This window comes from Oryza glaberrima, chromosome 1 (genome assembly GCF_000147395.1).
Source record: "Oryza glaberrima chromosome 1, OglaRS2, whole genome shotgun sequence".
Classification (NCBI taxonomy): domain Eukaryota; kingdom Viridiplantae; phylum Streptophyta; class Magnoliopsida; order Poales; family Poaceae; genus Oryza; species Oryza glaberrima.
The window spans coordinates 35,977,277-35,995,609 of NC_068326.1; the positions used below are offsets into that span (position 1 = coordinate 35,977,277).

Here is an 18,333-nt window from a genome sequence, read left to right on the forward strand (position 1 = left end):
AATTGGTTCTAAACCCATAGTTTTGTGACAATTTAGTTACTAAACATGTAGTTTTATAACACTTATCTTAAATGTGTAATTTTGTGATAAATTTGGAGTAAAAAATGTAGTTTTGTAATGCACCGAGTTAAATCTGTAGTTTTGTGATAATTTGGCCATAGTACCTATAGTTTTGTGAAATTTACTCTCTTTTTATTTTCCAGTAAGAAAATAAACATAGAGCATTGGACAGTACCGGCTAAGAAATGGGCCGTACAAACAAGGGCAATGCATCATTCTGACTTCCAAAGCAGGCCTAACCTTGTATCATGGGCATATTGCAGCTTTGTGTTCACCAAAAGCATTCAGTCCCAAAACAATCGCACAGGAATGGAACCGGAATAATCAAATATCAGAAGCATTTAGTAAGTGTATCTCAAGCCTGAACCGACGAGGAATCCCAGATATGCGACATATGTACATGGTTACATTCTACTAATAACCCTTTCAATGTCTAAATAGCCACCATACAAGTCCATACGTAAGCCCCCCGGTCCTTCCCCGGCTCTACCTCACTTCGCTCCAGGCATTTGACAACTGAAGGATGTTCAAATACGAATTCCACACATTCTATATGCCCGGTGCAGCCAAAATGACATCTCCAAGAACCAAAATATGTATGGTTCAGTGGAATAACTGCTCAGCGCATATTCCTCCTTCTTGTTGATCTATCATCACTGATTAAGCATCACTGATTAAGCTTCTATTACAGCTGCCAGTTCCTCCTCGGAGGATGTTTCAGTGGCGAGACTCTCTTCAGGCAGATCACTCAGGAAATCACCTTCATCCTCCTGCTTTTTAGGTGCTTGAGTTTCCATCAATTTCCTTAAATTCGTTTCCAGTTCTTTCACGATACTTTCATTTTCGTTGAGGTAAGATTTAAGGGCATCTTTACCACGATATGACTCTTCGTTGAAAGAATAAAATGCACCACCCAACTTTTTGACAAGCTTGTGCTTTAATCCAAGTTCAATAAGCTCTGAACTGCGGCATATCCCTTTACCAAATTCCAGCTCAAACTGTGCTGTCTTGAACGGTGGGGCATGCTTGTTTTTCACAATCTTCACAAGCACTTGACTACCTATAGTCTGCAAACAGAAGTAAAAATTGTCAGTAACATTTCAAGAAGCACTACAATATGTTGAAGCTAAATCTGTAAGGTTACTAGGTCTGTAATTTTGATTGACGAGGTTATAAAATCATATGGCTAAATACAAAGCATGCATGTGCCACGTGTCTAACAGTGTTTTGGAGATGCTATCCAAATAGATATGACGCAGGAGTGAAAAACTAGGTTCCAAAGAAACCTTGATATGGGCATAGCAGTGCATATATGTCAAGTATTGACTAACTGTCTAAATAAGGTAAATGTCAAGGATATGACTTGGTTAATTACCTCTTCGCCTTTCTTTACCAAACCAATACGCTTGATGTTCATTCTAACGGAAGCATAGAATTTAAGGGCATTTCCACCAGAAGTAACCTCCATTGGACCTCCAAATCCTCCAAATGTGGTCACTTTAGACCTGATCTATAACACATACAAAGGATGCAAATAATATAAAACTGAGAGAAATGAAGCGAATAGACTGCATTGATTAGTGGGGTACAAAGTATTTAATTTTTTTCTGGGACAGGTTGAATATAAGTCTATAGTAATGATGGGACAGAATGTATTGAACGAGTGTTCAAATGATCACTCTGTGAGAACTCATGATCGACGAACAAGATTCAAGTAGAATCAGTTGCATCACTGTAAACAAATGTCTGAATTGTACAATAATGTTTCTGAAAATACCATCCTTATTTAGCTTTAGTGTCACGTATTTTGGAGCTTTTCAGCTAATAAGCTAATCATCATGGAATTAACAGCCTTAAGACTAGTTAAATTTGTTCCTTCGCTTCACCAAACAAAAACATGGGATATATAAATTGAAAAAAGCAAATTCAACAAACACTAAGAGCAGTGCCCAGTGCACATGTTTAATACCTGGTTAATGAATAACAAAATTGTCTGGGAAAGTGAGAGAGAGTGGCTCAGCTTGCGAAGAGCTTGGCTCATCAATCTAGCCTGGAGAGCAACATGTGCATCACCCATCTCCCCGTCAAGCTCACTCTTAGGGACAAGAGCTGCTACCTATGTCACAAAATAAGATGCACTGCTTAGCAAACTTCTCATATAAATGAAGTTGTATTTATTAACGTTGAGTGTCGATAAGCATGTTCCAACTGCTAATTGGACATTGTTATTAAAATTTTAAGCAGAAAGTGCACTATTATCAATTTGAAAGAAGGCAATGCTCCGAAAAGAAAAATAAAAATGGGAGGGGGATAGATGGTCAGGTTCTTACACTATCAACAACAACAACATCAACAGAGCCGCTTCGAATCAGTGTGTCCACAAGACTGAGTGCCTGCTCGCCACAGTCTGGCTGAGAGAGAAGTAAATTACTGGTGTTGACCCCAATTGATTCAGCCAGAGCTGGATCTAAGGCATGCTCTGCATCTACGAAGGCACAATAACCTAGAAAAATAGCAAAAACAAAAACTCGGTGAGGTATATATTAGGTTCGTCCAAATTCTATTTTAGATGAACTTGCAGTTGTCAGTGCTCATGATTTCCAGACCAAATGGTTCATGGTTTTTTGAAATGCTCCATTAAATTGCATTACAGGCAGATTTTCCCGAGTAGGTTCTGTGCATGTTTGAAGACCAACATTATTTGGTGAAGCTAGTAATCTAGAAGTATGAAGGAGCAAATAACACCTGCATATTTAAATGTTTACACTGAATTAAACTATATAACCTCTGTGAGCTCAAAACATAGCATTACCTAACCCCTCTGAGCGAACGAGGACAAAAGCCCACGACAGGTACTTTGCATATGTAGCTTATCCCATGGTTGCTGGGCTTTGAGCTAATATTGGGCTACACAATGTCAGAATATTCCATGTTCTAAAACACTAAAACTGGTTTCGTCATATTCCATTCTCCAAACTCCAAATATAAAGACATTATAATGCTATTGGCTATTACACAGATACCAAGCTGCTTGGTAAAATACATAGCGCACCGTGGGGGCCTCCCCTGCTGATGATGTCAACAAAATACTCAATGGTACAATATTTTGAACAGACAAGTTTAAGAACTATGTTCACATCATAATTAGAAAGATCACTTTCACTGTCAAGCAGTTGTAAGCCAGCAAAACCCTTATGCATACTACATAAAAAGCATCTGACTGACTATACCATCACAAGTTCACAGCATTAAGCACATGGTAATAATTTTTATACGTATTAGATGTTGTTAGCCTAAATCTTTGGATTAAAGGAGAACACAGAATAATCTGTACCTTTTCTCATGTAAAATATATGCTATTGCTAAAATATATAGATTAGGTTCGAAGTGCTGAGATTACCGCCATGCTTTTGTGCTTCTGCAATAACGTGAAGTGCAAGAGTTGTCTTGCCTGAAGCTTCTGGACCATACACCTCTATAACACGACCCTACAGAGAACAATAGCATGACATTCATACAAAACAAAGTATGTTTTGTCCATGAAAGAACATTTGCACACTTCATGTGATGAGAGAAGACTAATTTTTAGGGTAGTTAACACTCAGCAGAACTTAGATTTGCAAAGAATATCATGCAATACAAATTAAACATTGATACAAGTGAGATTCTACTTACAAGATATTTTATAACTACATAGGAATCCTTACCTTTGGAAGTCCACCAGTTCCCAATGCCAAATCCAAAGAGAAAGACCCAGTTGACACAACAGGTACTTCTCTACGACCTTCAGAACGACCAAGCCACATTATTGCGCCCTTCCCAAATGCAGATGTTATTTGATCAATAGCCTGGTGTAGAGCCAAGTCTTTCTTTGACAGATTCTCTTCACCAGAGTCAGTTCCACTGGACTTTGTCTTCTTTTTGGCTAAGTAGATGATTCAAAAAGAATAAATATAAGATTCAGTAGATGGCAGCAATAAAACATAAATCAAAAGAAAAAAAATCATGCAGTTCAATTTCATCACAAATTCACAATGTAACTTATGTGTCAATACAGGTAATATCAAGATTTAAGATGATAGCAACTGAGCCATGGGATGCAGTATTTAGTATATCTAAGGTAAGGTATGCACATAATAAATCATAAAAGGAATAAGTGTCTACTACCTTTAGACGAGAAATACCGGCAGTGGAAAGTAGAGCCACAGATCCCTTGCTTATAGCTCTGCACAAAGATTGATGCATTAGCAAAACCATATCAAGGTTTTTATGTGAAAGATTAAACAGCATTGTTTCACTCAACCGGCATCATTTAAAGCTAATTATGAATACATCTCTTCCAGCTGCATTAATTTCATTATGCATACTGTGCGTATCACAAATGATTTCAGTATTTGTTTTGAAGTGCACACTATGAGTGAATCTCTTCCATTCTCATCAATTTCATTGTGCATACTGTGTGTGTCACAAATGATCCAGTATTTGTCTTAAGTGCATACAAATACCTACAAGTCTGAAGGTGCAAACAAATCGTGAGGTCAGGATAAAGATGACACGGAGATGTGTTGCAACCTCAAGAAAACCCCTGGAGGCTACACTAATCTAATAACCTAAATCACCTTTGGTGTTGCAGGTTAATCTATTGTAAGCAAAAAATATATTTATGGCGCATTAAAGGGCATGTACAAATAGTACAGATGCTTAGGAAAAAAATCCCTTAGCATCTGTTCAAGAGCCTTGATGTCCAATAGAGAACACCTATTTTACGGATGCTTTAGTTATTTCAGGTGCTTCTCCACTCCATTTTTCATGCAGGCGCTCGCAAGCATCGACTGTTTCACTTGGCGGTGAGCACCTCACGCAGCACCAGCGTGGCAAAAATAGACACAGTTTACTCCCCTAAGCATCTGTCCAAGCACACAGATTGCACATAGCCTTAATAGGCATTTCTCCAAAATCCCGGATTCTAGGTTTGTAGTACAAAATAAGGGGAGGGGTACCCTCAGTGATCAAAATGGGGGTCATTCGGTGGCACAGAGCAAATCGCCGAGGGCATATAAGCCGCGCGGTTCACCAAACGCAAGCGATCAAACCCCAGCAAGGATGCCAAATCGCAATCACATATGGCACAAGCTGCCAGTAGGAACACTCCATGGCCACCAAGGGGGGCAAAAAAAAACACAGTCAAATACGGCGGGGAGAGAGGAGGGGAGTTTCGACCTCGGGGCAGGGCGCGGCTGCTGCCGCGACGGCGGCGACGGCGCGCCGCAGCGACGCGCGCCTCAGGAGGTTCGCCATGTCGTCGTCGTCGGCGGCGGCGGCGGCGACGGCAGCGGCGACCCCTGGAACCGTGCGGCGAGGAAGAGGGTGGGGATTGCTAGGGTTTAGGGTTTTTGCCCCCTTTTTTTGCGGTGGTTTTTGCCCCCTTTTAATTCTCGGCCGCCGTTCTCCCCATTCGGGGGTCGTGTCGGGAAGACCGCCAACCACTACCCGCGGTCCTCTCGGATGGGGCCCACTTGTCAGCTTCAGCGATCTATCCTTCAACCCGTGGAAATGGGCCACTGGATGCTGGGGCGCTTTCTGCGGCCCAGAAGGAACGAGCCCATGAACGATTGGAGATTACGGCCCGGCCCGTGGAGCGCCTTCTTCTTCCCAGCCTGGAATAAGTCTATTTATCTCCCTCGTGTCTTATCTTTGATCGAAACGCATCCCTCCACCGCAAAACCGGGTGACAGCCAACATTATCCTCTTTTGATATGCGTCGAATAGTAAAAGTGTCAAGCGATATTTAACTATATCTAGACATTGGTCCAAATAACCATTCAATAGTTCATAAAAACACTTAAATAGCTGTTAACTTGCTCAACCACTGAAGGTGAATCGCCAAAAGCATGAATATCTCTCTCAACTTCAAAAAAAAAGTGCAAATCTAGTCTTTAGTGTCCTCCAACTTCAAAACCGGCGTAAACATGATCCTTCGGTGAACACCGATTTCTGAATATGGAAGAGGCGTTATAGCCAGTTTTGTGATTGATGGACACGGTTCGATATATGAGGGAGGCAAAATAGACTTATTCCTCGTAGCCTCATGGGTGCTCAAGTTCATGGCTGATCTGAGAGAAATGTTCGTGGACCTAAGAAGTAGCTCTATGATCCAGTGTTCATCGATCCTCCATGTGAGATTCGCGTGAGAGTTCATCGTCTTTGCTTGCTCGGATAATCAATCACCAATCCAGCGGGCGGCCGGCCATTGGCTTGTGGTTTGGTTTTGGGGGAGAGATTGAGATTTTGCTTACTTTGAGTGAGATCTAGTTCTTCTTGAGTTCTTCCTCATCAAGAAGAGGAAGCAGCTCGCATGCCCATCTCCCCTCTCCTCGCCCACCTCGCTCCGTCCTCGGTTGCTCCGGCGGCATTTGGTGCCCGTCCGGCGCGGCGGCGCTTCGTTGGTAAATCCGAATTCGCGTCTCCAAGCTCTGCTATCTTTTTGTGCTTTGGGTTGTTCATCTCGTGCAAGGTAGGAGTTGTTAGGGTTAAGCTAGAGAAATGGTTTGCTAGCTAATGATTTTTACTTGTACTTATGATTCAGCATGTTTCTGAACCTTTGGGTTTTATGACTGGAGCAGAGAGTGAAGAGTAATCTGGACTAGTTTTTTTTAAAACTGTGTGCACTTGCCGTGTTGTTCGCTGCAGCCTACAGCATAGTTTCAGCTCAAATGACTTGAATTATACAGTACATAGAAAGATGAAGGAATTGGAACATTTGTTAATCTGTGTTACTCGTAATATTGTGGAGCTTCTATTGAATGCATTACAGTAGAAAAAAAAAGGTCAACTATGATATTTATGTTGCAGGAAAGTGTCTGATGTTTTTATAGTTTGAAACTGCTGCTAGCTGAAAGGAAAACAGGCATGGGTAATAGAAGTTTTGACTTGAGTTGTTCTTTGAGAAAAGAGGAGGAAAATGGCACAAATTTGTCGCCATTTGTCCGCAAACTTTTTAAAGAGGTTTGTATTGTTGGCTCCTCAGTAACATGAATTTAATCTAGCCCATCTTTGATGATAGTGCTAACCGGAGTGAAACATGGATGATTGTTATATAGTGGGATGACCGCAAGGCAAGGGGTTTGTTTCACCATGACATCAGTTCCTGCGAGACAAAGGTGTTACATTCTTCTCCAAATAGATTTATGGGCACTTTCTGGTGAATTGATTGATTCTTTGTAGCTGAATCCCCTATAATTATGCGGCAGGTACTACCTGGTGAACACAATTTTGTGGCGACATTAATAGAAGGACGTGACCAGAAGAAGCGGCCTACTCAATTTGGAATGAACCAAGTCCTGCAGCCTTTTGACAGCGTGAAATTCAATTTCACTAAAGTTAGCCCAGAGGAAGTGATCTTCACATTCAAAGAATCTCAGAATGACTCTGTAAAGTACTTCGACAATGTTCCTCATGCTGTTGCAGCTTCTCCTACTGCCATTTTGATCAATGTTAGTGAGTGCTACACCCCTCTAACAGTTATGCCTAAATCCTAATCCAATATGGTGCACACATGATCTGTTTTTGCCATTGTTTGTTTGATAGGTGAGTCCAATTGGCTACTGCCATGTGCTTCTGATCCCTCGAATCCAGGATTGCTTACCGCAAAGGGTTGATAAAGAGAGCTTCTTGCTTGCCATGTATGTTGCAAGTGAAGCAAAGGATCCATTCTTCAGAGTTGGTTACAACAGTCTGGGTGGTTTTGCAACTATCAATCATCTCCACTTCCAGGTTGGTCATGTCATAACTTTTTCCCGTGTCCTAACTCTAAATTTCTTATGATGTCCTGCTGTTGACACATTAATTCGTAGGCGTACTATCTGAAAGTGCAATATCCAGTCGAGAAGGCACCGACGGAGAAGCTTACGACTCTGGGGAATGGTGTCAGCATTATTCAGCTGGTTCAGTATCCAGTTAGTGGTTTTGTATTTGAAGGAGGGGCATGCCTGGAGGATTTGTCCGATGTTGTTTCAAAAGTCTGCATCTTCTTGCAAGAGAATAATAAACCTTTCAATGCCCTCATCTCTGAATCTGGCAAGAGAGTGTTCATGCTACCACAGGTACTACACTAGAACACTTATTGCATAACTTCTGAAAATAATTTCACACTCTATATCACAGTAGCAATGGATAACAAACATTTTGTCTCCGTCTGATTCGATCGATCAGTGCTACGCCGAGAAGCAGGCCCTCGGGAGAGCGAGCCAAGAATTCCTCGACATGAGAATAAACCCAGCAGTCTGGGAGCTCAGTGGCCATTTGGTACTGAAGAGGAGGAAGGACTACGATGAAGCATCTGAAGCAACCATATGCAGGTTTTTGGACGAAGCGTCTCTGTCTGAATCAGAATTCCAAGAACTGAAGAGCTGCATCTTGGAGTTCCTGTCCAGTGCAGCTCCTGAAGAATAAAGGAGGCCAAACAGTTATTCAGAGAGATACCGATTTGTAACCGTAGGTGCAATAAAAAGTTGGCCCGAGTCTGTTCTTCAGACTGATGTACAATTGAAACCTCTTTGATAAATTTTATATAACAGATGTTGGTGTTAGATCATCGGGACAATTGTCTTCAGCCTTGAGTTATTGTTGTTGAAGGTATCTCAAGGACAATAAGTTCAATAATTTATATTTTCTGACTCGCTTCGGTTCAACGTGGCCTATTAGCTCAGCTGGTTAGAGCGTCGTGCTAATAACGCGAAGGTCGCAGGTTCGAGACCTGCATGGGCCATTTTTTGTTTTTATTTTTATGATTCGATTTCATCTTTATTTTTTTATTAGTTGTAATCTCTTTTTTTTTCTCGGTTCTTTTATAGTTCGTGATCTCTATTTTACATATCTTTGTTTTCTTTTTTGGGAATTGCTTGTCTTTTCATGTTTGGTCTCCTTTTTTTATAGTTCGTTGTTTCTCGCCTTTGTGTTTTTTTTTACAGCTCGTTTTTGTTTCATATATCTCGTCACGACAATCTCTTTTTTTTTTCTCGGTTCTTTTCTGTTTCATATCTCGTCACGATAATGGCCAACAAGGCACAGAGACTAGCACCACCACCTACCAGCAACTCAACTTAAAAGAAGAGCAGCGTCAGATGAGATGCATACTGGTTTCTGCCCATCTCAGCCACGTTGTCCGGCGCCAACCAACCATTCGCCCTGGCCGTTGCGTTGATCGTCTCGTCCAGAGACGGTGACATACGAGAAATTTTACAGTACTAATGAAATTTGTAAAAGTTTAGTATATAAGATAAAATTTTACACCATAAGATACAATATTTTTTATACATTCTCGATAACAATAAAATTACTCGGGTGATGGATAGATGATAGCACGCTTCTCAAACTATTAAACGATACTATTTGTCAAGTTTGTATTAACTCCATCTCAAAATAAGTACACCCGTGGATATTCGTGTACAACGTTTAACCGTCCATCTTAATTAAAAAATTATGAATTTTTTAAAAAAGTCATACATAAAGTACTATCCATATTTTATCATCTAATAATAATAATACTAATATAAAAGAGTTTTAAATAAGACAACGTTGACATAAACAGTGCAAAATTGCACTTAGATCATGTTTGAGGGAGTTTCTAACTACTGCAGTTTCTCTTAGAATCAGAAACTCCTCCAAAATTTTTGGTCCAGATTCTGAGAAGCCGTAGTTGTTGAATTCAAAAAATAAAGTAGAATCCAAAAGCTTCGAAACCTAGTTTTTCCATATTCTCAAAAGTTGGCTACCAGTAATCTGTTTCTTAGAAATCTTAAGCTCCATAAATAGAACTTTATTTTAGTATGAAGGGAGTAATAAGTAAAACTTAATTTATTATATACTAATATTTTTTTCGTTTTATGTGTGTCGATTTAATCTTTCATCTTCATCATTTCAAACAGCATGTGGTCAGATCCGTGTCTTCAATGTTGAGCAGGGAATCCATTGATGAACCAGGCAACCAAAGATTGCGCAGGACCCAGACCAGCGCGGTGCTCACTGTACCAGCGGCCCGCTACTCTCATCATTGATGTGTGTTTAAGTTGTACTGCCACACACAACTCAACTGTGCAAGTACAACGCTCACCGACGTAGGCATGGCGTACTTAACAACTTTTTCTTCGAACTTTCAATTTTTCCGTCACATCGTTTCAATTTTAATTAAACTTATAATTTTAGCGTGAACTAAACACACCCGTACACATGGCCCTTGTTTAGTTTTAAACTTTTTATTCAAACTTCCAACTTTTCTATTACATCAAAACTTTCCTACACACACAAATTTCTAACTTTTCCGTCACATCGTTCCAATTTCAACCAAACTTCTAATTTTAGCGTGAACTAAGGCCGTGTTTAGTTCCAAAGTTTTTTTTTCCAAACTTCCAACTTTTCCATCACATCAAAACTTTCCTGCAAACATAAATTTCCAACTTGTCCATCATATAGCTCTAATTTCAACCAAATTTCCAATTTAAATGTGAACTAAACACAGCATAAACACACTGTCGAGGGGATATATTTGGATCCATCCAACCGGCCGGAGAAGGATGGGCAGCTAAAAATAAAATGTTGTGAAAAAACAATTGGTACGGCCATTTATGTTGCCGTTAATATGGTTAAGGGGAGCAATCTGTCATGTATCGATGATAGTACATGTTGTTGATGTATTAGTCGTTCACTAACGCATGATTCTGTTATTAACTGTTACTCCCTCCGTCCCATAATATAAAAGATTTTGAAGGGATGTGACGTATCCTAGTACAACGTATTTGGATATGCTCTCTGTTCAGATTCGTCGTACTTCCAAAATCTCTTATATTATGGGACGGAGGGAGCAACAGTTACTCCCTCCGCAAAAAAAAAATCCCAACATAGTTAAAGATGAGATAATCTAGTACTCTAGTTGAAGAGAATTAACCGTGCAATTGTATAGTTTTCGGGTCCGGTTTTTCTTATAACCTAGATCAATTCTATTCTTTTAAATATAAAAGCTAGAACAAAGTTCTGCCTCGGTTTCAAAAAAAATAATCTAGTACGATAAGTCTGAACAGATAGGATGTCTAAATTCATCTTACTAGACTCTATCACATCCCAATTAGTTAGGTTTTTTGCGACAAAGGGAGTAGTTCGTTCGTTTTTGGATAAACGATCGTATAGTCAGCGTCATTACAAGGTACTAGAGCTACTAGAGCGTTACTCTGTTCTCTAGTATTTGATGCACGATTACGAATGTTATGTTTGTTGAGATATTTTTTTAAGTATATACTACTATTATAATAGTTAATGTCATACATATGTATGTTCTATTGAAATATATTTACCTCTCATAAAGGCAAACTACTACTGCGTTAATATATTTGTAGGTTCATTAAATTTCTGTCCAATTCCTATTAATCACCCGTGTTCATATTACCCTCACTGTCAACATCCGTATTCCATCAAACACGACACCGAGAAAACCAAAAGTACACCAGATATAGCTCATAAAACCTCTGGTAATTCTCCGATTAAATCAAAGAAAGGAGTATTTTGGATTAAAACCTTGATCGGTCAACGGATCTCTGCGTGACGAACTTTGTTACTATGGTTTTGGATAGCCATATTTCTATACTTTGTTTGAAAAAATAGTACTCCTACATGATAGAGAAGTAGGAACTTTCGTGTAATTGAAAAGGAGAGAGAGAAATTCTTTTTTTGTTAAGAAACACGTTTATGATATGGTACTATGCCTTTCATGTCTCTTTTGATATGTGACAGGTACATATAATTTGACTAAACCAAGTAATATTGACACCGGCTCTAATCTGCTAGATGCGTCTTGTTTCTAGTACATTAACAGATATGCCACTTGGTATTAGCCTTAATACTGCAACGTAAGACGGTTATATATATCAAACCACATATCTAGTCACCTTGTATATATGTAAGTTGATCGGGACGACAACCACCAGCAGCCAAGTGGAGTACTCTCCCCAATCTCACAATATAAGTATTTTTAGACCCTGACCGTGTCATCAAGATGCTACTTTGATCAACAATGTGATATTTTAAATAAAAAGAGTTGCATATTATGATAATTTGTTTAATGATAAATCTAATAACATCAATTTTACATGATTGATCTTTTTATTTTTTTGGTATAATTGGTTAAAGTTAAAAATATTTGACTTGTCACTGTGTTAAAAATACTTATATTTTAGGATAGGGAGAGTAACTAATAAAAGGATTAATTGTACACTTATCTCCTCGTGTCAGTGTCTTTGCTCCGTGGGATTAACGTCATTACATGGAGATATTTATGGCGAAGACAACTGGATGATTGTATATAAATGTACCATATCATACTGGATGATGTATATAAATGTACCATATCATAAAGCCATGATATTTTTTTAAAAAGGAAAAGGAAAATCCATGCCTGGTACAGGTGAAATTTAATCCATGTTCAGAGTTTTTTTATTTTAATAATGTTTTCTTTGGAACACATGAATCTTTACTAATTATGCATTTTACTTCGTGAATACGCGTCAATTTTGTCATTAGTAGATGAACATTGAGCATACTTTTTTTTATGCACGATCCAATTATTTAACATCACAAATTTGTATTTTTAAGCACTTTACAACATGAACACATAAATAGCCTTTGCACATGTGTTTTTTCTCATAAAGATAAAAATCCACCTCAGTTTTGGTTGGCATGTTTTTCAAACTACTAAACGGTGTGTTTAGAACAAAAAATTTCTAAGTCGAAATCGCTTTAAAATATCAAATATATATATATATATATTATTGTTAAGTTTGTAACAACCAAAATTTAATCGATGAGTAAATTGCATTGCCGGTACACGAACTTGTCAGGTGGGTGCAATTTAGTGTACGAACTTGCAAAATGCTCGTTTTGGTGCATAAACTTGTCTGGTGCATGTGGAGGAAGGCAAAAAGGACACTACATGCCTAATCTTATTGATTTAGAAGCAGATTAGGATGCTATGTAAACATATATCTGAGAAGGTTGCTATTAGACATACACCTCTTCAATAAAAAATATAATATGATATAGTGATAGGAGAAAAGGATTAAAAAATTAGAAATATATAAAATTCATCATTTCTGTGATGAAGGATAAAGTAGAAACCAAATTTATAAATATTGTATTTCTTATGCATACTCACTACACGTACGCACGTCAGATCCTAATCAACATCAGCTTCGTAAAATTAACACTGCTAAGTTATTTTGGTCCTCGTTCGCACGAACTAGAACTGAAACGAACATTTTACAAGTTTATGTACTAAATTGCACCCACCCAATAAGTTTGTGTACCGCTAATACAATTTACTCTTAATCAATCATATGGTGATGACTTAAATATCAGACGAAACAAGCGCATATGGGCTGTGGCGCTGGGCAAACTCGGCCGAAGTAGCCCTGATGACAGTCGGGCCCACCGGAGACTGGACCACCGGACCACACGATCGGTGATCCCCCACTAGTTGTCCTAGAGAGCTAAAGTCAAAACTGCAATTTGAATTTTAAAATTTAATTTTAAAGTTGAGTTTAAAATTTTTTAACGCAGTTAATTTAATATTGGTTTTAAATAAACAGGAACACATGACTGCATATATATCTGTTGACAGAAAATTCCACCTCCTATCTTTTAAATTTTGGACCATTGGATATGCTTTAAGATTCGTGCAGAGACATTAACCCTACCTATCCTCCTTCGGTTCCCCTCGCATTGCTAGTTCCGCCACCACCATCACGTTTTTCTCTGCTCCGCCGATCCCTCCCCCGCCACCGACCCACCGGCTGGCCGGAGGGCATCAACGGTGCCGGCGAGACCCCCCCAGTCCCCCACCCCCTAGCCTCCTCCCCTCCTTCCTCCTCGAGTGTCGGCGACGAGATTTCCTGCCACCAACGCCGGCCCACCGCCCTCCCCTTCCTCCTCGCCGCTCATCTAGAGCCAGCGAACTCCTCCCCTTCCCCCTCCCTCTCCCACCCTGGGACCATAACCTGTAGGTCCTCTGCCGGAGTCTAGGGTGTCGCTGGCGCCGAAGAAGAAGAGGAGGTCGCCGGAGTTGGAGGAGAAGGCCTAGAGCACGAATCTCAAAGCTCATACAGTGTCCCAAAATCTGCAAGATTTGAGGACGCAATTTCTGTCGAAAGAAGTAGCAATTCCGATAAAATTTTACCTATAAATTACTTCCTCCGTTTCACAGTATAACACTTTCTACCATTGTCCATATTCATTTAGATGTTAATAAATCTAGAATATGTATGTGTTTATATTTATTAACATATATATATATTTATTTAGATAATGCTAGAAAGTTTTATTGTGAACTGATGGTGTATTTTTTATTCGTAAAAAACTAAAATCCGGGTAACCAACGAGGATATCTGTAGTTCTGTACTGTACCCGACTCAACCACTGTGCGCTCCGTCCAGTCCCCGGCTCCGTGGACCGTGCACTAGTACAAAGCCTAGGATTTCCGCCAGCCACGTCTCCAACATCCTCTCCTCTGTTCGTTCCCCGCCGCGAACGGAATCCGAATCCCCAATGGCCGACCGCGCGCCGCCTCCGCCTCCGCCGCCCGCCGGGATCGACTCCAGGAGCGGCTTCTGCGCGGCGACGCGGATCTTCCACAGCACCCGCGCCCCGGGCGACCTCCCGCCGGAGTCGCTCCCGATGACCGCGGCGGCCTACGCCTTCTCCCTCCTGTCGTCGTCGACGCTCCCCGGCCGCCCCGCGCTCGTCGACGCCGCCACTGGCATTGCCATCTCCTACCCGTCCTTCCTCGCCGCCGTCCGCTCCCTCGCGGGGGGGCTCTGGTGCTCCCTCGGCCTCCGCCCCGGGGACGTCGCGCTGGTTGTCGCGCCCTCGAGGTTGGAGGTCCCCGTGCTCGACTTCGCGCTCATGTCCATCGGCGCCGTCGTGTCGCCGGCGAACCCGGTGTCCACGCCCGAGGAGTACGCGCACCAGGTCGCGCTGTCCAGGCCGGTCGTCGCGTTCGCGGCGCCCGAGGTGGCCGCCAAGCTGCCCGGGCATGTGAGGTGCGTCGTTATCGGGTCGGATGAGTACGGGAGGCTGGCGGCGTCCGACGGCCGCCGCGCGGCGGCTCCGGCGGCGGTGGCGGTGAAGCAGTCGGACACGGCGGCGGTGCTCTACTCGTCGGGCACCACAGGGCGGGTCAAGGCCGTCGCGATCACGCACCGCAACCTCATCGCGCTCATGTCGCTGCACGCCGACAACCGGGAGAAGGTCGCGAGGGAGGCCGCCGAGGCCGGCGAGGAGCCGCCGCCGCCGGCGGTGACGCTGCTCCCCATCCCCCTGTTCCACGTGTTCGGGTTCATGATGGTGCTCCGCTCCGTCTCCATGGGGGAGACCTCCGTGCTCATGGAGCGGTTCGACTTCATCGCCGCGCTGCGCGCCATCGAGCGCTACCGCGTGACGCTGCTGCCCGCGGCGCCGCCCGTGCTCGTCGCCATGGTCAAGTACGAGGAGGCGCGCCGCCGCGACCTCTCCTCCCTGCTGGTCATCGGCATCGGCGGCGCTCCCCTAGGCCGCGAGGTCGCCGAGCAATTCGCTTCCGTCTTCCCCAACGTGGAGCTTGTTCAGGTTAAGCAAAGCATCCATCCAACAATCCCGTGCACTCTCTCTGCAGCAGAATAATCTACTGAATCTCATCAAACTTACAATAATGTTCCAGCAGAATAATCTACTGAATCTAATTAAACTAACAATGTTCTGTACGATTGCAGGGCTACGGTTTAACCGAATCGTCTGGCGCTGTGGCTGCCACAGTCGGGCCAGAGGAATCGAAGGCATACGGATCGGTCGGGAAGCTGGGGTCGCATTTGCAGGCTAAGATTGTAGATCCCTCCACCGGTGAGGCCCTCGGACCAGGGCAGCGCGGCGAGCTTTGGGTCAGAGGTCCAATCGTCATGAAAGGCAAGTAGTAACTATGCATTTTTTGTTTACTTGTTTAGATAATAATACAGCCAGGAAATTTCAACATTACATCCAACAATGACGATTCATGGCCTGAAACTTTCCATACATAATATTATGTTATCGTTTGATTCTTTCTGAAAGGTACATACAGTCAATTATTTGTCATATATAGGTCTTGTAAGAGGTCCCTCGTATCACGTAAATGTTGTGGTCAATAGTTGTTTGGGTAAAGTGTAAATGATTAGCTCGTTTTGCCTGCTTGTGCTTTGTGGCACGACACCTTCTTCTTTAGGCTGTGTTTAGTTCACGTCAAAATTGGAAGTTTGGTTGAAATTGGAACGATGTGACGGAAAAGTTGGAAGTTTGTGTGTGTAGAAAAGTTTTGATGTGATGGAAAAGTTGAAAGTTCAAAGAAAAAGTTTGGAACTAAACAAGGGCTTAGTTATCGGTGTAGTTTCAGAAAATGAGAGTTTGTCAGACCAAATAGTGATGGACCATGTGGTAGTAATAGCATTTGCAACAGATAATTGGACACTTGTTCAGCTACTTGACGGCTAGCCAGCATGCCAGTAGGAGTAGGTATGCTCTCAAGTTGTTTATTTGTATGGAGGCATCACTTACTGGTCCTACATGGATTTTGATATCTGATATATTACTAAACGTCATCCATGCTTTATCAGAGAGACTAGAAAGTTAGTGCTGGTCTAGACATCAAGTTTGTTTTCGACTATCCAATTGAACTTCTGGAATTGTAGTGTTATTAGTTTAAAAAGCGCTTAAGGATATAGAAATCTGAAATAATTAAAGCCAATATTTAGCTTGTTGATGGATTTGACCTTTTGGTAGTAGGCCTTCCCAGTGCAGCATATACAAGGACATCTAGCATATCTGTGCTTTTGCCTTAATACTTGAGCCTTTTCTTGATTGTATCATTTTTGGGGATGCTTTTTCAGGTTACGTGGGTGATGATGAGGCGACCGCAGCAACGGTTGACTCAGAAGGCTGGTTGAAAACAGGTGACCTCTGCTACTTCAATGAAGATGGTTTTCTATACATCGTTGATCGACTGAAGGAGTTGATAAAGTACAAGGGATACCAGGTAACTGCCTGCCATAGCTGCACAGCTGGTTCAAAACTACATTCACGCCAGCCACCTGGGTAAGTTGTCACAAGTTTCTGTTTGCATGATGTTGGCCTTTAAATTTTTTCTCAGGTACCTCCAGCAGAACTGGAGCATATTCTGCAGTCCCATCCTGGAATCGCTGATGCGGCAGTTATCCCGTTAGTATCTTAAGAAAAAAAATTGCAGATAGCTTGTAAGCTTCCTTCGTCATTCAACATTTGATGTTTCTTCTGTGTGTACCATTCAGATATCCAGATGAAGAAGCTGGGGAACTACCAATGGCTTTCATAGTAAGGCAACCAGGTTCAAATATTACCAAGGAACAAGTCATGGATTATGTCGCAAAACAGGTATGGTCTCTCTTTTTAGTGATCTGAATGTTGCATTCTACGTACCTGATAAATTTGCATATCTTTTAAGGTGCCTGTCATAATCATCTTTGTTTTTTTTTTATTTTGCTTTTTGAGAGCAATTTTTTTTCTAGTATTTTAGTATCATTAGTGGTTAAGTTCCATCTTCCTTGTAAAAAGATAGTGGTTTAGTGCACCACTGGTTGCTGCCAGTTAGGGATTTTTTTTAAAAAAAAACATTCTTTTGCTGCGAAAATTGCATCACAGAAATATCATTCGCATAACATTTGGCCGACCCGGCAAAAAGAAATATTGTTCGCAGTGATAGGTATGGATGGAAATCTTAGTCTGCATATCAAATTATATGAGCGATCCTTTCAATATAGCATAATTTTCAAGGCCTTTCTGTCATTTTGACAATTGCTTACAACTTCAAACCCTTGTTCTCATTCGACAGGTTGCGCCATACAAGAAGGTGCGACGAGTGGCTTTTGTCACTGCAATACCAAAATCGCCTGCAGGGAAGATCCTTCGGCGGGAGCTTGTGCAGCAGGCCCTGTCGATGGGTGCCTCCAAGCTTTGAAATGTGTAATTTGCTGCAGTAGTCTAGTAGAGAATATTTTGCTTACATATAGTGAACTGGAGATTTATATGCCTCAAGCTTTACCAATTAACACCTCCTTTGGAGGCTGAGAAATTTTGGGGGGAATTTTGGAGGACTACGAAAATTATGTAAATTCCCATGTTCCAGAGCCAGTATATTTTAGCTCAACAACTCGGCCTCCAAATGTCCAATCATATTTCCATGTCTACACCGTA

The 18,333-nt window shown here is 41.6% G+C and overlaps 3 protein-coding genes and 1 non-coding gene across 5 annotated transcripts; 3 read left to right on the top strand and 1 right to left on the bottom strand.

Annotated features, from left to right (window-relative positions):
• Nucleotides 1-372: 372 nt before the first annotated feature.
• On the bottom strand, nucleotides 373-5,488 carry LOC127760539 (DNA repair protein recA homolog 3, mitochondrial-like). The gene is made up of 8 exons (XM_052284821.1): nucleotides 5,281-5,488; nucleotides 4,228-4,285; nucleotides 3,768-3,985; nucleotides 3,461-3,548; nucleotides 2,391-2,563; nucleotides 2,030-2,176; nucleotides 1,436-1,570; nucleotides 373-1,127 (listed from the first exon to the last, which is right to left on the bottom strand). The coding sequence occupies exons 1-8, from the start codon at nucleotides 5,356-5,358 to the stop codon at nucleotides 735-737; spliced, it is 1,290 nt and encodes a 429-aa protein (XP_052140781.1). The 5' UTR covers nucleotides 5,359-5,488; the 3' UTR covers nucleotides 373-734.
• A 618-nt stretch (nucleotides 5,489-6,106) lies between these two features.
• On the top strand, nucleotides 6,107-8,648 carry LOC127764168 (GDP-L-galactose phosphorylase 2-like). Of its 2 annotated transcripts, none has more exons than XM_052289014.1 (7): nucleotides 6,107-6,506; nucleotides 6,936-7,065; nucleotides 7,161-7,220; nucleotides 7,311-7,553; nucleotides 7,648-7,833; nucleotides 7,914-8,162; nucleotides 8,272-8,648. In XM_052289014.1, exons 2-7 carry the CDS (start codon nucleotides 6,970-6,972, stop codon nucleotides 8,509-8,511), a joined length of 1,074 nt encoding a protein of 357 aa, XP_052144974.1. In that variant the 5' UTR covers nucleotides 6,107-6,506; nucleotides 6,936-6,969; the 3' UTR covers nucleotides 8,512-8,648. The 2 variants fall into 2 exon arrangements, with proteins under 2 accessions (XP_052144974.1, XP_052144968.1); XM_052289008.1 differs by having other exon boundaries at nucleotides 6,108-6,506; nucleotides 6,913-7,065.
• Nucleotides 8,649-8,753: 105 nt separating this feature from the next.
• TRNAI-AAU (transfer RNA isoleucine (anticodon AAU)) lies at nucleotides 8,754-8,827 on the top strand. Its single transcript has one exon. It is a non-coding gene; the product is annotated as a tRNA-Ile (tRNA).
• Nucleotides 8,828-14,570: 5,743 nt separating this feature from the next.
• On the top strand, nucleotides 14,571-18,333 carry LOC127760736 (4-coumarate--CoA ligase-like 5). The gene is made up of 6 exons (XM_052285035.1): nucleotides 14,571-15,705; nucleotides 15,849-16,038; nucleotides 16,995-17,140; nucleotides 17,255-17,322; nucleotides 17,412-17,514; nucleotides 17,972-18,333. The coding sequence occupies exons 1-6, from the start codon at nucleotides 14,647-14,649 to the stop codon at nucleotides 18,095-18,097; spliced, it is 1,692 nt and encodes a 563-aa protein (XP_052140995.1). The 5' UTR covers nucleotides 14,571-14,646; the 3' UTR covers nucleotides 18,098-18,333.

Bases quoted from the DNA above. Each gene is read 5' to 3' on its own strand.
- LOC127760539 (XM_052284821.1), bottom strand. From the start codon at position 5,358: ATGGCGAACCTCCTGAGGCGCGCGTCGCTGCGGCGCGCCGTCGCCGCC. The intron at 2,177-2,390 runs GTAAGAACCTGA...TTTGTGACATAG, and splicing joins ATGTTGTTGTTGTTGATAGT to GTAGCAGCTCTTGTCCCTAA. The intron at 1,128-1,435 runs GTAATTAACCAA...TTCTGTTTGCAG, and splicing joins TGGTAAAGAAAGGCGAAGAG to ACTATAGGTAGTCAAGTGCT.
- LOC127764168 (XM_052289014.1), top strand. From the start codon at position 6,970: ATGGGTAATAGAAGTTTTGACTTGAGTTGTTCTTTGAGAAAAGAGGAG. The intron at 7,554-7,647 runs GTTAGTGAGTGC...TTTGTTTGATAG, and splicing joins CTACTGCCATTTTGATCAAT to GTGAGTCCAATTGGCTACTG. The intron at 7,834-7,913 runs GTTGGTCATGTC...ATTAATTCGTAG, and splicing joins TCAATCATCTCCACTTCCAG to GCGTACTATCTGAAAGTGCA.
- LOC127760736 (XM_052285035.1), top strand. From the start codon at position 14,647: ATGGCCGACCGCGCGCCGCCTCCGCCTCCGCCGCCCGCCGGGATCGAC. The intron at 16,039-16,994 runs GCAAGTAGTAAC...ATGCTTTTTCAG, and splicing joins AGGTCCAATCGTCATGAAAG to GTTACGTGGGTGATGATGAG. The intron at 17,515-17,971 runs GTATGGTCTCTC...CTCATTCGACAG, and splicing joins TGGATTATGTCGCAAAACAG to GTTGCGCCATACAAGAAGGT.